General features: G+C 38.8%; 1 protein-coding gene across 2 annotated transcripts; it reads right to left on the reverse strand.

The window, feature by feature from the left end:
* Positions 1–667: 667 nt before the first annotated feature.
* On the reverse strand, positions 668–11,787 carry LOC102294030 (sterile alpha motif domain-containing protein 9). Of its 2 annotated transcripts, none has more exons than XM_005919353.3 (4): positions 11,158–11,787; positions 9,357–9,414; positions 9,205–9,269; positions 668–9,024 (listed from the first exon to the last, which is right to left on the reverse strand). In XM_005919353.3, exons 3-4 carry the CDS (start codon positions 9,226–9,228, stop codon positions 4,552–4,554), a joined length of 4,497 nt encoding a protein of 1,498 aa, XP_005919415.1. In that variant the 5' UTR covers positions 9,229–9,269; positions 9,357–9,414; positions 11,158–11,787; the 3' UTR covers positions 668–4,551. The 2 variants fall into 2 exon arrangements, with proteins under 2 accessions (XP_005919415.1, XP_005919416.1); XM_005919354.3 differs by having other exon boundaries at positions 11,144–11,787.
* Positions 11,788–17,128: the final 5,341 nt, after the last annotated feature.

A 17,128-nucleotide genomic window follows, 5' to 3' on the forward strand; every position in this document is an offset into this window, starting at 1 on the left:
CAAATATTGTGCAGCGTGCATGTTCGGTTTATATCGTGACTCAGTATTCTTCATGCCTCTTGCTACTTGTTCTAAATTCCTGTGTTTAGTTAAAGATCTTTAAAAAAAAACAAAAACAAAAACCTACGCCTAAAGAGTTTGAAACCTTCTAAATGAACTGAAACGTTCGGTTCCTGGGTGAGCAACTAGACTCATGCTGCCACCTTCTGGTGAAAGTTTTCACTGATGGTTTTTCTTTGCAGCAGAATTGAAAAAAAAAAACAACCACAATGACTTTATGTATTTGTACTGACCTCTGTGATATCAGCTGAAGGTGAACTAGGACCAGTTGTGTTTGTGTAATACCAATATGGACTACAACATGGTGCAGGAACTAAATCGACACAGCATTATCATTGCAATAACAATGGGCAGCACGGTTGCACGGTGGTTAGCACTATTGCCTCACAGCAAGAAGGTCCTTAGTTCAATTCCACCATCAGGCCGGCGTCTTTCTGTGTGGAGTTTGAATGTTCTCCCTGTCTTTGTGGGGGTTTTCCACGGGTCCTATGGCTTCCTCCCACAGTCCAAAGGTTAATTGGAAACTAAATTGCCCATAGGTGTGAGTGCGAATGGTTGTCTGTGTATAGGTGTTAGCCCCACGACTGGCGACCTGTCCAGGGCGTACCCTGCCTCTCGCCTTAAGACAGCTGGGATAGGCAACCCTGAAAAAGGACATCAAGTGGAAGCTGATGGATGGAACATAGGTATGGCTAGAGAGAATTATCAAAGGTTTAAAGAACAGCAGAACAGGTTTGGCAACATTTCAACTCACACGCTTGTAAAACACTGCCTCCAGTGATGATAATTAGTCTTAAAATTTACAGAGGGTAATTGTAAATAGTACCGTTTAAATGTAAATCCTGTGTACATGACCATTTATAATAATGACTTTTTTTAATGAATAAAACATGGTAGTGTATCGTTTTCTGATAGTCATAAGATGAACCTTTTAATGCATTTTATAAATGGTATGATATCACTGGTTGGTGAGGTTGTGTCAGCGTTGCAGGTGCCGCATTGGCTTTGTTTTACCTTTGACTGTACTGTGATGATATAAGTAAAGTGTTTCACAATTTCACTCATCAAACTCTGCTGCAGGTCTTAGGAATTACTAGTTTTGGATGATACAGGCAATATTTGGATAGTGGATTATGTGTACTAGCAACCATAATATTACAGTGTTATGTAGTATTATGATATTATTATGATATGAGCGTCTGGCTAAATTAACTTCAAAGTATTTTAAAATGTGTTCTTCACTTTTAGTTCTCTAATTCACATTGTGTGAAGCAGCAGAAACTCCTTTCTCTGGCAGGAGCATCGGGTTTCACTCACATAGCCACTTTGACCTTTTCACCTCCCGTATGCCTAAAGTTTCACTTTGGTATGAATGTCAACGAATTACAGTGACATGACTCATCTAAATGTGACATCTCAGGTTGCCAAGCTACGTCCAAGTGAAGCTGCTAAAAGATTTACAGCATGTGTTCTTCTGAATCTACGTCTATAGATAGCTCACACATCTAACTTGCTCCATAATATGTTAGAGAAAGGCTATACTTATTGCCAGAATGATGACCTTCTGACCCCCAGAAGTGACCTTCTAAAGATTGCTTTCAGCCATGTGGTGCAGGGGTACTTATACTTGGAGATATCATCTGACTCATGTTAGAAAAACAGAAGAAATCAGGAAGAATAAGCCATCTGTGCATAAAGAAACAGTGGGTACTCTGTCTAAAGTATTAATATAATGCATTGGCGTTATGGTGAAGTTCATTTATAAATTCTACTTGAATTGTATTAAAATTTAAGTTAAAAAAACAAACGATAAAGGTTGAACTACAAACACGTTTACTGGCGTGACAGCCTAATTTTTCTTTTTGTTTATGTTTTTGTATATTTAACTAGTTTATATACCTCTAGGGTGCGAGCAGATCGACTGTTCAAATCAGTTTTGAATCTTGCTTAATTTGAGCTTTAACTTTAGCAGTTGCAGAGACACCAATCAAATCTTAAGCCAGATCCAAGATATTAAACTATTTTTTCTGTTCAGTTGTATTTTAGTTTTGTGGGGTTTTTTAAGTCCATTTCTGAGCTTATGTTGCAGCTCTGTGCTGAGTGGAGGGACAAACTAACAGTGAGTGGGCGAAGGAGAGGGTTTTTTTTACTCAAACAAATTCACACCAAATTCACAGTTTTCACTCAAAAGCCATCAATCACCCATCAGAATATAGAAAAAAATGTTAGCAATTATCCTCTTTAAGCCAGCATTCTCACACTTTTTGCTCTGGAGCCATCCAAGTGACAGGTATCCCACCTAGCTGCTGCATAGAGATCTATTATATTTACACTGATTGTCCAGTAAAGGCAGGGCAGCCCCCTTTTTTGAAATTTTCTTACCATGACCATATTTTTGAAACCATTAACGTGTAAAGGAAGTCCTTGGGATTCTTATGGTTCAAAAACCATTTAAAAATGAGTTACGGGCTCAGATTTAGAAACAGTTTATCAAGAGGTGCGCCGGGGCAAATTTAACAGGGATATAGAGTGACAGTGAGTGATGAGAGATGATATCACCGTGGCAACTGACAGCTGATTCAAATGTGGGCAATTATTTTCAGTTCGTGATTTTAAATCAGTTCGACTGGATCATTTGGATTAGCAGATTACATCTCAGGCCTGTTTCTGATTGGTGGATTTAATTTGAACAGGCATCTTATTAGAGTATGGACAATTAATATCAGGATTTTAATTAAATCACCTGCGAGCTCAGACAATTTGATCAACTGGACTTTTTTAAAACCACTTTAATGTCTGTTTTTACTGTCAGCATACAGTATGGAGGGGGAAAGCCACAGAGATTTTCAACTAAAACCCAAAATACCATTATAAAAGCTACAAAATGATTTCAGCTGCAGACACTGTTCAGCTTGTAATTCAGAATTACTTCTCTCTCACACTGTTGGCTTTTCCTAATAAAACAAATGAGTTGCTGCCCCCTGGTGGTACGTTTTAGTTAAATTCTGCAAAAGCTCTACCTCTCTATATTAGTGTACTTAACTACTTATGTAGTTTGTAGACAAACATACACTGAATGTTAGCGTACTAACATTGTACCTATTAATATTAAAATGCCCTTTTAGCAAATTAAACTGTTTTCCATTGCAGGTTAATATCATCCAAAATCGAAGATGCATTAAAGGCCTTCACAGAAGAAATGCAGTGGTGATGTTCACTATCTTGTGTCAGATTTAGAAATGTAATCTCTTATTGATGTGTGTCACATGGTGAGCCACCTGCTGCTTAGCCATGAGTGTGAGAGAGACTAGATGTGTCTCTGGGGGCCATGAACTTATACTCACAAAGCCCAGAAAGTAGCACCCACATTCAGCGAGACTCCATACCTATCATCCTGACCCACAGGTATAATGATAGGTAACACCATGTGGAGCCCGTGTGTTCACAAGCCTGTGCAGGGCAAGGGGGAAGTAGATGGGAAGATAAAAGAGGGCAGCACTGCCCTGTTAACCATTCACTTTTTAACATATTAGCTGCCTGAATATATGCATTTTATTGTTTGCATGACAATAAACTGTAGTTATCCATTTTTAACTATATATCCTGCATTGTTTAATGTTTCATAAATACCATTTCTTCCTTTTTGGTCTGTCATCCAAAAAAAGCATAAAGCACCTCACACTTTAGGCTGTATGAGGAGCAGTCACAGGGTTATATAATGCAAATGCTTCTTAGAGCTTTTGCATATGACCTAAACTGATCAATTCAATTTCATTTCCCCCCTAATTCGAACATAGTTATGCACTTCTTCATTTCTGGAGTCTACATATAACTATTAGAGTGCATGTGCAGTGCATTTTAAAGTAACCCTTACATAGTAATGTTGCAGTACATCTTTATTAGGTAGAAAAGGTATTGCAAAATTCAGTGCTAGATTTTACATGGAAACCAAAAAACAAATCATGTTGCAAAAACTGCAAAAGTAATATAAGACAATATGATAAAACGTCAAGTGTTGGAATTTTAAACGTTAGACAACTTCATATACAACTTAGTTGTATTAATCAAATAATCATTATGCAAAAAATTAGTAGTACAAAAGTACACAAATCAAATATAAATGTACTATAAAAATGATTTAACTATACTATTAAATCCATCATATATCACTTTCAGTCATATAACCTAAAACGCGCCAACCAGTAACAGTTACATTCATTTTCAAATATCACATATCAGTTATTAAAAAAGACTAACATTTGCAGTGACTTGTGAGCTACAGTGTAAATGTTGTTAAGACATTGCTCAAAGGTTTTGTATGACAAATGCCCCCACCCCTTGCAACAATAACAAAAATACAAACATCATTTATGTAAAGTACACAGGAAAACATAATCACATATAAGCCAAAGACGACAATTATGCAGATGTCCAGTGCAAACTCTGCCAGAAAAAGCTAGCATGTCTCATCTCTGTCATGACCATGCATAATCATTTTTGTCCAATGTCAAATGCAACAGGTCCTCTCATGGAGAAACCTATGAAGAATGACACTTTTGACCCCTCTGCATGCCCACTAATCTGGCTCCGATACATTGGGGTGACTGGAAGACCAGTATCTGCCATTATGCAATCACTATGCACCTCCCCTGTGACCCTATAAAGGAGCTCCTCCACCTTCTTCTCCTTCCATATTGTGCCACTTCCCCACATGGAGGCAAACTGCTGTTGCCCATCCACGATGCACTTTTTGATCTCTCCAATGTGGACCAGTCGTTCATAACCAGGCTTCTTTCCCAGGAGGAAATGAATAACGGGACTCTTGCCATTGTACACTTCCTTCATCTCTGCATGATAAGAGGTTTTCATCTGTGAGATGTACCTTCCAAGTTCTCTGTATACCGGACGGTTTGGCTCTGGCCATAACAGCAGAACTGCAATGAAGTAGAGCGGCAAACTCTCACTCAGTGGGATTTGCCCACAAAGAACTTGGGGGAGAAGATTTACCATGGTTTCATATGGCTGTAACACATGTGATCCCAGTTTAAGACGACTCAACACAACATTGACATAGATAAAGTTCACTTTCTCCTTTGGAGTTGGGTTACACTGCCAAATAAAGAGATACTGTCTAGCAATCTTTTCCAACTTTGCAGTTGAGGTTTCATTTGAGAGACAGCTCAGAATCCCAGAATAGGTGTCAGCCTTTTCCTCTTCCAGGAACTGTCTCGTCTGGTGTAGTTCCAACATAGTGTGCAAGGTTTTATTCTTCAAAAGAGATGCAGAATCTGTCTTACAGAAAACCTTTGCATAATTTCTGAAACATCTGAAAAGCTCATTTTGGGACATTTGCTCACGGCTATCTTTCATTCCAAATCTGGAGCCCAGATTTACATAAAAATTGTCAAGGAAGTCTATGTTCTTCTTCATCCTGTATTTGAGGTTGTAAAGTACATCCTCAAACTGTTTCAGAATGACATAGTAGGGTTTGTTTTTGGTGTGCCAACGATCCTTACTTTCTAGGTCGTAAAGTTTAAGATCTCCAGAAAGAACCTGGCTCATTATGTCATGACGAAGACCATCAGGAGAGAACACAGAGGTCTTTGCCAGCACATCAGTGACAAGCACACCAACCTGAATTTCTCCCAGGCAGCCAGAGGTGTTGAAAGTACAGTTGTCTGTTTTGATTTGTAGTCGTTGGAGTGACTCCTTCTTTGCAAGGTTCTGTGTTTCCTGGAATGCTTCCAATGCTGACTGAGCCAGTTTCAGAAGTGTTTTCAGTTTCTCTGGACGGATGGGTTCTTCCTTGCAGTCTGCAATGGCATTCTTGAGCTCATGCTTGATCACTTGTGCTGATGTATCTGCAATATAGGAGTTGTCTTTGTAAAGATCTTTTGCTTTTTTTGCCCAAAATTTTGCCTCTACAAAATCTTTCTTTCTTAGGTAATAGTACCGGGCGAGTAACTGGGAGACAATGGGATCTTTCTCATATCTCTTTGAGGCATTTTTTAACACCATCTCTTCCAGTCCAGGTGTTTCATGTGCAATGTCCTGAATGAGTGGAGAGAACTGTGATTCCTCTAATTCATGATATCGCTTGACCAAAATGTGGTGAACATCTTGCAGGAGCTTGCTTTTGCCTTGTGTGCTTTCATAAAACGTGTCTGTGTTCAGCAGAAGGTCAGCAATTTCAACTTTTTTCACATTGTGTGTTGCTTTAAGTTCCAACAAACACTGCTTTGCAATTCTTGAGTGAATCATTTTCACAGCTCTGAAGACTACCTTACCCTGGACTGAACAGCTGGTTATAAAAGTAGAAAATTTTCCAAAACCACATTCAACTTTGTTGGATCCACAAAACGGTTTTGGTTGAAGGTCAAGGAATTCCTCACACAGAGAGACTGATAGAGAGGCCCCGCGGCAGTAAACATCCAACAGAACTAAAACTGCAAGAAGCTGGGCATTTTTCTGATTCATATTGAAGCTCTTCAGTGTGTTGCGGACCACACTCTCAATGTATTCTGACTTAAAGTTCTTCTTCATGATCATGAAACCATAGAATGTTTCAGTGTTTTTGTAAGTTTTCTCTATTTCGACTAGTTTTTCCTCAAACTGTTTCTGTTCCCTCTCAGAGAGATTATTTCCAATGAATACAGTATCTGCAGTTTGCCCAGTCGTTTCAGAAGACTCTGATCTCATGCAGTTCAAGACAACCACCTGCGCAGACTTAGACTGAATTTTTTTCTCTTCACATTCTTTTTCAATGAGCTGCTGCAAGTCAAATACTTTTTCCATATCATCAAAGTCATCTATCATCAGCAAAACAGGGACACTTGGTAACTGCTCCTGATGGTCATACATGAGAAGTTTGGTCACCTGACTGGCTACTTCAGCAAAGTCAGCATTGTTGTTCCTGAGGACAGCACAACGAAATATGTTCCGGAGAGACCACAATATGTGCATGGCCAAAGTTGTCCCACCACATCCAGGTACATGCATGAGGTTAAACAACACACAGGCTTTTCTCAGAGAGGATAAATCAGGTATGATTGTATCCTTGATGTAGTCAAAGTGGTCTCGTTTGATAAACTGTGTGGATCCGGGCTGCTCCGAGAAATAAAAATTCCACCACGTCACCTTTCCACCCTTGTAGAAGTTCTCCTCTATCACATTTTTTTCCTCATTTCCTCCTTCACATTGGTTCACGCAAAGGACATCTAAGGTACTCAGACTTCGCTCCACTTTCTTCTCAAATAGCACTTTGCTTCCTCCACCACATGGTAGGAAACGACTGGATCTGCGATTCTCTGACCAAAGGCTAAGGATAGTGCCATTGACTTCTGCAAAGCTGAGATCGTGTATGCATCTACCTGAGATGTCGATTCCACATCGAGCCTCAATTAAGTCTCTCCAGGAGTTGAATGCTTTGTCATTGTCACATATGCAAAGGATCTGATCTGTGCCTCTGAGTTCCTGCCAGAATGTACTGAAAGTCTCCACAAGGGGGTCCATCTTCTCACTTACTCTTGACAAAATTAAAAAAATGACGAGGAACCTCTTGTTTGGAAGGACATCTTTGCGACACAAGAAGGAAATCACATCTCTGACGGAGGCTCCCTTATCCATTAACCACTGGTCAATGTCTGAGGGTGACTCATGCTCAATGCCTCCATTGCAGAACACCCAGCTGGTGTTTTGAGTTAATTTCAACTTGTTCGCAATGTCTTCAACTCCTTCTGTGATTTTATATCGTGCCGGTGAATGAATATTTACTGGGCTCTGCTGGTCAAAATATTGCTCTAATCCCTGTTTAGCTGATTCTGGATCAAAGTCCAACACCGCTGTTGGGTTCAGATCTACAAGAAATTTTAGATAATCTAACTGGCTTGGGTGTGATTTGTTAGTTATTATCACATACTGCTCAACATTTGATTTATCTAAAGACAGAGAGCCACCAGTGATCATGTGACTGAGTTTAGAGCCCTGAGTGCTGTTTTTTATCACACTGAGGTGCTTCTCTTCTGCCTTTTTCCGGAGTTCTAATCGCTGAGCCATACTTTCTAGAAACTGCTCGTACTCTCGCTTGTTTGGTTGCGCAAGAAGATCTCTGCTGCTACCACCATCACGGATAAAGAAACATTTTGATGGTTCTGATTCAGTTTCTTTCATTTTGCCTTTTTTCTTGCCCTTTTTTTTGGTGTTTGTGTGGTAGCCGTTTTCTTCACAGATCGTAGTCTCTGGAACAACGTCGACTTCTATGACACATTTGTCAGATGATGTCATGTTCTTGTTGAGAACTCCAACAAATCGTGGAGGTTTGATGCATGTCTGAGCAGCTTGTTTATGTTTATATTCAAAATACCTATCAATGGCAGATTTTAGTTCATTTCCAAAAGCCTCTGTGTCCTCAACAACCACTCCCAACACTTGACCGTGGGTGAACTCTGGTTTGTCTCCTATTCCAAAATGTATGGTGCCGTTGGTGCGGCTGTTCATGCAGGCAGCTGCAAAGCGAATGACCTCAGATGTGAACTTCTTCATTTTAGTTTCTTCTGTTGTGCTGGTGAAAGCTTTGTACTCATGGCAGGGTTCAATCAAATCTGAGGCACCTGATTCTGTAACATCAAGAATGCTGCTTTCCGTGTATCTGAATGTATCGTGGTATCTACAAAATGGATACGGCTTGCACGGTTTCCCAGGCTGGTTTCTAGAACCTACTGGCTCTTCTTTTTTAAATTTCACAACTTCATCTCTGGCATGAATGAGAAGTTTAGCCGGTCCAAAAGTCACACCAATTTTGGTTAAGTCAGTTGTATCTAAAAGCAGAAGACTTTCACCATTGATGTCTTCATTAAACAATATTTCAGCAACTTTGTCATCCACGCGATCCAATTGGAGAACCCATTGCCTCACTTGATGTTTACTCCAATCTTGTATGTCTGATGACAGATCATCCTCCTGGCACTGAAATATAAAGTCCAGTTAACATTCCTAATTTCTAAATTAATTATTAGACACTTCAATATTTAGTGAATATGTCTAGTATTATGTGGAACAGTTTAAAACATGAACCCTATGTTTTAATATATAAAAGCTCACTTCTTAATATTTGTTTTATTGAAGCATTTTTCAATTTTTACTTACCTTCATTTCACCTTGATCTGCCATGACAGTACTGCTTCCTCTTTCACAAATATAGATTAGTGATGCTACAAAATAATTTAAATAGAAATATTAGCAATAGAGGAAAAGGAACTGTATTGATTGTAACTCAAATTAAGCAAGTTCAGCCTCACCTTAATTTTTCCTGATCATCAATGATGGCTGGTCAACTTTTCACACATATTGGTAATGCTGCAAAAAAGTAGAAGTATTATAAACACATGGCTGAGGCAGTTTAGGAGTAACAAGGGAGGGATTTAAGAACCAACGAGACTAATTTATTTAGTTTCAGGGGGAATATGTATGACATTGTTAATCTCAATAATCGTTAAGATGTGCTTTGCTATACAGGATTTCAGTATATATACAGTTTTTGGTCTCCTTTATTTCTGTGGTCTCGATAGGTGCCAAGTATTGATTACAGGGTGGGCTGTTTAGCAATTGGTTACCCAGCAATCACACAATTGGAATTCATGTAGTATATGACTTAGCATTGTCTTCATGAAATAAGCAAGAACTTGAAAAAGATGTAATCTGGATGGCAGCATATATTGCTGAAAACCTATAAGTTACAATAAGTTGGCACCTGTGAAACTAAAAACTGGAAAAACAGTATAGTGCTAAACAAATATTTTGAATAAAATTTGTATAATTTGACTGTCTTTTGAAAGAACATCCCAGAGAAAGAGAGCGTTTTTAAAGTAAATATGGGGAATTCATCATTCTATGAAACTGGGCAATTATTTCAACAATTTAATAAATGAAAGATTCAGAGACTCTAGAGAGGTTTCTGCACACAGGAGCCAGGACGCAGAGCTTAGATCTTGATAGGGTTCAGGCCTGTACTGCATTAGAAACAGACCTGTGTTGGAGATCACTGCATGACCTTACAAACACTTCTGAAAAGTGTCGGCAGTTAACACAGCTCTTTGTTGCATTCACACATGCAAGGAACAAACACAGAAGCAAGATACAGAAACACTGCTTCCTTCCTTAAAACCAGGAAGCAGCCTGTGGTCTCACCACTTATCCTCAGTTCAGTTCAGTTCTTTTTTATTTCAAAGAGGATGTTTAGTTACATCGAGACAGCAGCCTCGATAATACGTATAATAATACAGGTCAGCTGTGGTCAAGGCATTTAAATTACTGTAAGCAGGAGAGCTAACACAAATCAAACATCACAGTTCTACAGTCATGAGAGCTCTGAAACAGAAGTAGTGCTCCCACTTCTTTATCCATTACAAGGAAGAGGGAAAAAGTCACAAACTTATCACACCACACATCACGAGGCTCGTTGTTTTGTGCCCTTGTCGTTATTAGCACCTGCAAAGGGAGTTGTCTTCTCCAACTACTGAGGCTGAAATAAGTTAATATAGTTTTAGAAACTTACACTGAACAGTCTATTACAGTGTTAAAACTAGGCATATGCATAAGCCACTTAAACACTTTAAATGAGAATAATAGGAATTTTCTATTACAATTCCAAATGACTCCCCACATTTTTTAATGGTTCTAATCCTCTTCCGTACTTCTGATTCAGAAGCACACCAGTGGTTTCAGTGGTGTGCTCTACAATGCCAGCTAGAGGTTAGAATAAAACCAGGAAGTGGCTTTAGTGTTTAATGTTTTTGTTCAATCCACAAATCCAAAAGACTTAAGGCAACAGAACCAACAGAATCATTCAAAAACTGGTTAATTGCTTTCTGGTTAAGTCTTTTTAAATGTGATACAGTAGGTATTAAGTGGAGACAGGAAGATATGTAATGTAAGGTAATATAAGTAAGCGAAGTGTCATCTTAGAAAGGCAAACCCTGTAAAGTAAAACGAAGAACCACAAAAAATAACTAGTTGCATCCTTACTACGCATTTACTATTTTTCCATTTATCTTTATAACAATGAAGGCTCAAAACAAATACTGACCAAAGCTCACTCACATTTCATTCAGTCCGCTCTTCAGTCCTCTCGGTTTAAAGTTGAGCTCCGTAGCCAGGTTAATGTAGCGGTTTTGGAGAGCAATAAAACAAAGAGGCTTCTCCTCCTTGTTTGCGGAGGATACAGATGAGAGAAGACTGAGGAAGAAGACTTCAGCTGGGCGGGTCATTCTCAGGAATTGAAACCTAACCAAAACTGTCCGTGTGTTTCGATTATTCTTTCCATAACGATACTTGTTGCGAGATGGGTGACTTCCTCCGTGATTTGTCAGCATTGTATCATGTTCTTTTCGTCGTCTTGATTAATTGTGAAACGATATTGTAAATCCTTTGATCCCGGAAACCCTCCCAAATAAGTCAGTGCGTCAGTCTATGAGGTCCTTGAAATGTTCCACTGGGAGTGGAAAAGTGGAAAGATTCAGTTCCAGGGTTGAAAGAGCGCCCTCCTTCTCAACTGAATAGTTAAATTGAATTTTAAAACACATGTATAATATCTAAGAGCTGAAATTTAACTGAGCTGGGAAAAAAATTGTGAAAAATTAAAAACTGAGGGATTAAAAGCATCCTCCTACTGCGCATCACTGCATCAGTTGCAGCTATCTCCGCCGTGCCTCCCAGCAGCGGGTGCCACAGCTGAAAGTGAAGCAACAGCGAGGTACTAAAAGTTGCGGTTCCACTTACGTCCCCTTGAGGCTCCAAAGTCCCCATAGATGCCCACGTTGAGACTTTGGACCTATTTTCTACCGTCATTGCTTTGGAGTAGCGAAACACACCCCACCTATCATTTGCTGGATGTTAAGAGATCTGAATTTAAAAATGACTGTTAAATCGCAGTTTTTTTTTAACTGGAAGGACTCAATGGGGTATGGCCCTTATTCATATAAAATATATAGTGCTAATGCAACAGCACTTTTCTGTTTATGTTTGACTAACACATGTACATTTGTAGTATAAAATCACCCTGTGTGTTCTCAACAGTGGAAACAAAATCAAAGTATATAACCGAGTAAGTAGAATAACACTTCACGTTTTCTTCAGTTAAAATGATCACAGCTGGGCCAAGTGCAATCACCTGGATCACTGATGACTTTTAAATGACTTCTTATGAGACAATCTACAAAAGAAAGCAATCGGTCCCTTCCATTCAGCCAGTGTTTGCACTGCAAACCATTTCCATAAGAAGGGTTTTTTGTTTGTATCTTTTTGTTTATTAAGCTGCTTAACACCAAACTATGAAGCATTCAAGCATAGCAACATGAATCTGTGTTCCTCCACTTTGATGGAAGGTTGCAAACGCAGCTCTCGCCTAAATTATATGAGGACCTAATGGCCTGGAATATTGAACCCAAAAGGACATAATCCATAATCCTGGATGGTCCATCACCCATTGTCAAACAAGGGTGAAGATCTGGTTTACTGTTTTGTGGCCAATTCACATTACTCCTGAATCCAGGGATCAGCAGGGTGCCAGAGCCTTCTCGCCACCACAGCGGAATATATTTTCCTGGTGAACGTCTGCAAGGGAAATGATTATGGTGGGGCAAGTTCACCACATATAGCACTGTGGGGAACCAGTGGTTCAAACATTTCATTAATGAGAAAAAATTGATGTGTATTATTAAGGCCAAAGGCAGTAGGTATACTATTTCACTAAATGCAAAATGTACAGATTATTTACCACCGACATCAACTGAAATAGCAGGAATTAAAACATGAAAGTTACTCAATAATACAATAACGTCTAGTGACCTCCTATATTGATTAATGTAGGTAAAGAAGGTAATGATAAATACTACAGAGAGCACGGAGGTAAAATGACAGTAAATATTCAGACTGCAGAAGAAACATTAACAGCAGTTGTAGAGCGTACACCATGCTCGAAGAAGAGTTGTTATACGGAAGCAGGAGAATTGCGTATTTGGACAGTTGGAAAAGCACCACTTCATAGAAATGTTGATTTATTGATCAAATGCAGTAGCTTGGAAAACTGTAAGATCCACACTGCACATATTAGAAACAATTTTTCACAGATATAGGTAGGGAAAATCATCTGGACCTTCAAATATCAGGGGCTTAGCCCAGACATGAAGTCTTCTGAATTTCTACTCCATAACAGCACTTTTTCAAAGTTATTTACTATATTTCGTAATTCAATCTAAACACCATTTTCATACTGGGTTCCAGCTGTGGCAGGAAAATATAGCTGTCGTGTTTTGTAGTTTGTTTGTTTTTTATCAGAATGAAAAGAAGAATTTGGCAGTTGAAAAGGGGAAGATATTTACAGGTGTTGGCCTTAATCTCTCATGTATGTAGAAGTAGTAGCAAACTATAAATGCGTTTTAATAGAGGTCTGTTATGTGCTTACTCTAATGAGGGTTGAGTGTCCTGTGTTAATAAAGTGCATAGTAAAAAGACAAAATATACATAAGACATACAAATGCAGCTTGTGCTGTTTTCATGTGCTTAAAATTAAGACCAATTTTATTGCATCTGTATTTTTATATTCTTACACTGTAGAGAAAACCAAGCACAGAAAGACGATCTATTCCTGACAATCTATTCTCTGGAACACCAACCTACCTCAAGACCTACACACAGTGTGCACTCTGCTTTTCTAAAGGTTGAGAAAGACAAGGAGTATCTCTCAATCAGGGAATCGAACCTTGGTCTTGTGCAAAAGAGGCAGGGACACTCAATACTGTAACCGTGGGGAAAAGAGAAAAGTGCAGTAACCATGTTAACCAGGAGACAAAATGAAACACTTTCTCTGTTTCATCTTTTGGATACTTCCAGATTTACATACAAGCTTCTGTGTGTAAAATTTGACTGGGAACACTGCCACATTGTGGCCAGAGGGGGTGTTACATATGTACTGAAAAGAATTACCACTGGTAACTGCAAAAAATGCAGGAAAGGAAAAAATGATCCTCCTCCAGTGAAGTTAAACTTATTTTTACATACTTTTTCAGCATACAGAGACATAGTGAGTCACATCCTTTTAAGGTTGTTTAGCAGGAGTGCTGGCAGTGCAAAACTCACTTTATGGATTTTGGGTCGGGTGTCCAAGGTAAAGGTAAAACAGGTAAAACTTCTAGGTTTAATATGCACTATAGTGCAACAGTCCTGTGAATGTTATGTCATCATCTGAATCAAAATGACCAAAAAGAAAAGTCTGATCAAACACCTTTTTGTTACACGGTGCAGAGCTACATGGAGAAGCAGTTTCCAGATAAGGTAAAATTATTTACAGGTTCTTTATGGTTCAAAGGATTCATGGTCTGTCTGTGGGCTTTATCCCCAAGCTTGAAGTAACTATTTAAGGGAAAACATAATTTATCCCCGTATCCAGCAGATCTTGTGGCCACAGTATTAGGTCCACAATTAGTGGAAGAAAACATGTTTTTTAGGGTATAACTCATAGCAGCTCCTGTATTCACAACTGAGCCTCCAGTTAGCATCAGCTGAGGCAGTTTGTCTATAACTTCTTGTCTGGTGTGGTAGGTGTTCAAGGAAAATTCTACTTTTGGATGGTCAGCAAACTGCACGAGACATGTCCATGCAGGTGGTTGATAACACTGATCATGAATTCTCTCACGCAGGGCAAGTTACTACTGCCAATACTGTTTGAGCAATCCACCAGCAAGACAATGTCTCTGAGCACTATTCTTGGCTGCGCTGTGGTTACCTCCAACACCAAGGAAAAGCACAAGAACTCATTAATTGCTTTCTGCAATTATAATCATAAACTCCAAACCACAGAGATGCAGGGCCAAAGTGCCTACAAATGAAACATTTTAAAAACATCTCTCGCATCACCAGAACAACCTGGTGTTTAGTGTTCACTTCAACTTCATGTTTCTTTTGGTGCGAGAACAGGATTTTAGTGGTTTTCATTAATTTAGAAGTGTCTGAATGAGATGTATTTCCACCCATTTATTCATGCTTTTCTTTATGTACTGCATGAATTAAACATCACTGTGATGTGCAGTTTAAGTTAGGTGTGTCGAATCTAAGAGACAAAGAGCAGTTCCTGGCATTATGGGGCTAAATAAGACAGAGCATGAAGAATTTTCGGTGGTTTTCTAAGTAGTAGTCGGAAGTCCTTCGTCATGAACACAATACTGTCTGGAAAAGCAATCTGCTTGAGCTCCTGTTTGTCAGCAGCCTTGGAGCCTGCAGCCTGAATCAACACACCCATTAGCTGTTGCAGATTCTTCCACACTGTCATTGCACATTTCAGCAACAGTGGGGTACTCCCTGCTGAATATGGCTGCCCTCTCAGGCAGTACAACATATTTTCCTGGACAAAGTTCAGTGCTGCTCCAATGTTGACTATCTGTCGTGGTCTTGATTGGAAATTACCCAAAGCAGAAATGATTGTGTCTCTGTTACCGTGGGTGTTGAGAGCTATCCGGAGTCTCAGGAAAGCACTAAACTGGGTGATACCCACTTAAACTGCAACTGGACTGATTGGTTGCAAACCTCCTGATCAATTTACAGGCACTGTTGATGGCTTTCTGCAGCTGAAAGAGTTAAAAAAAATTATGTCAGTCAAACAATATCTATCAATAGTTATGGCTATCAAAGGTGTCATTCTAATATCAGCACACCAGTTCAGCTTGGTGCTGAACTCCTCTACCAGGTAAAAAAAAAAAGGCAAAAATGCCACAAAAAATCTTTTAAAAAGGATATTCAAATATCAGATTTATGCAGTATTTTATATTTATATTAAATTATGTGGTAAAGGGTTAGGTATTTTGGATAGAAGAACATACAGTTACAGCTTCTGATTTTTAGCAATGTGATGCTTTCAGTTATATAGCTCTTAAGATACAATATATATAATAAAAACTACAGCCAAACAAAAACTGGGTCCCAGTTATGGTGTGATGTCTCAAGTGGGCATTAGAGTATGTCCTGTGCGATGACCCCTAGACATATTTTATACAGTACAGTACAGTATAAACATACAGTTTCATATATTCTGATGTGTCTATTTTAAAGCTTTTGCCCAATATTGAGAAGAACTTTTTGAATTCAGGTCCAAAACATAATAACTGCAATAATAAAAATAACCAGTCCAGCAGGTGTAAATAGAGACTAAATATTTTAGACAATAAAAATCCCACTGAGTGCTGATGAAAACTTAACATCTGTAAAATGACTTCTGCCGCTTCTTTAATGAGATTGACTTGACTGAACTTACCTTCCCAAGCACTGAGCTTAGGAAGAAGTCCTGCAAACACGACACCCAGAAGGGTACACAACGGTAACAACTGATGCCTTCTCATCTTCAGAAAAAACTTAAAAGACACCTGTGAAAAAAATAAATAAATAAATGGCAACTTTGTTTTCATAGTAAAAGCAGGCTGAAAAGCAGTTATGCAAGATTAGGGGTGTGGCCTCTTTGATTGATAGCTAGCATTTTGCTAGGCTTCACCTCAGCTAACTGGCCTGTTTGTGCTGTTGCTTGTGCTGTTATTTGAGCATTTGTTATGCAATTATCTGACCAATAATATGTCTGCTTTGCGGCGAATTATACAAGACTGTGCTATTCAAGAAGACTGTGCTACAGTTTTGGTGATTGTATTTTCCAACAGTTAGTTAGTTTGTTAGCTAGAACTAATTGCCAGATATCTATATCCATGCAATTACTAAAAATTTGTTAAGCAGCAGATTCCCCATTTGATCTCATGGAAAAAATGATCTTCCTAGAATACAAAGTTATCTTGTTATATCTCACTGGTAGTGAAATCATGTGTCACAGAGCTTGTGACTTCACTTGTTTGAACAATAATTAGTTTACCTAAGTTTACTTCCAAACATAACTGGTTTTATAGGATGTTTAGGAATGCTACACTAGTTTAACATGTCAGATAAATTACATTTCTGGAATTTTATGCCACACATTAGTTTAGCTCCTATAAGGCAAAACATCACACAGAAGTGGCATTTTTAAGCACACACACATACA

Source organism: Haplochromis burtoni, unplaced genomic scaffold (assembly GCF_018398535.1).
Source record: "Haplochromis burtoni strain Fernald_Lab_line unplaced genomic scaffold, NCSU_Asbu1 Contig_20, whole genome shotgun sequence".
Classification (NCBI taxonomy): domain Eukaryota; kingdom Metazoa; phylum Chordata; class Actinopteri; order Cichliformes; family Cichlidae; genus Haplochromis; species Haplochromis burtoni.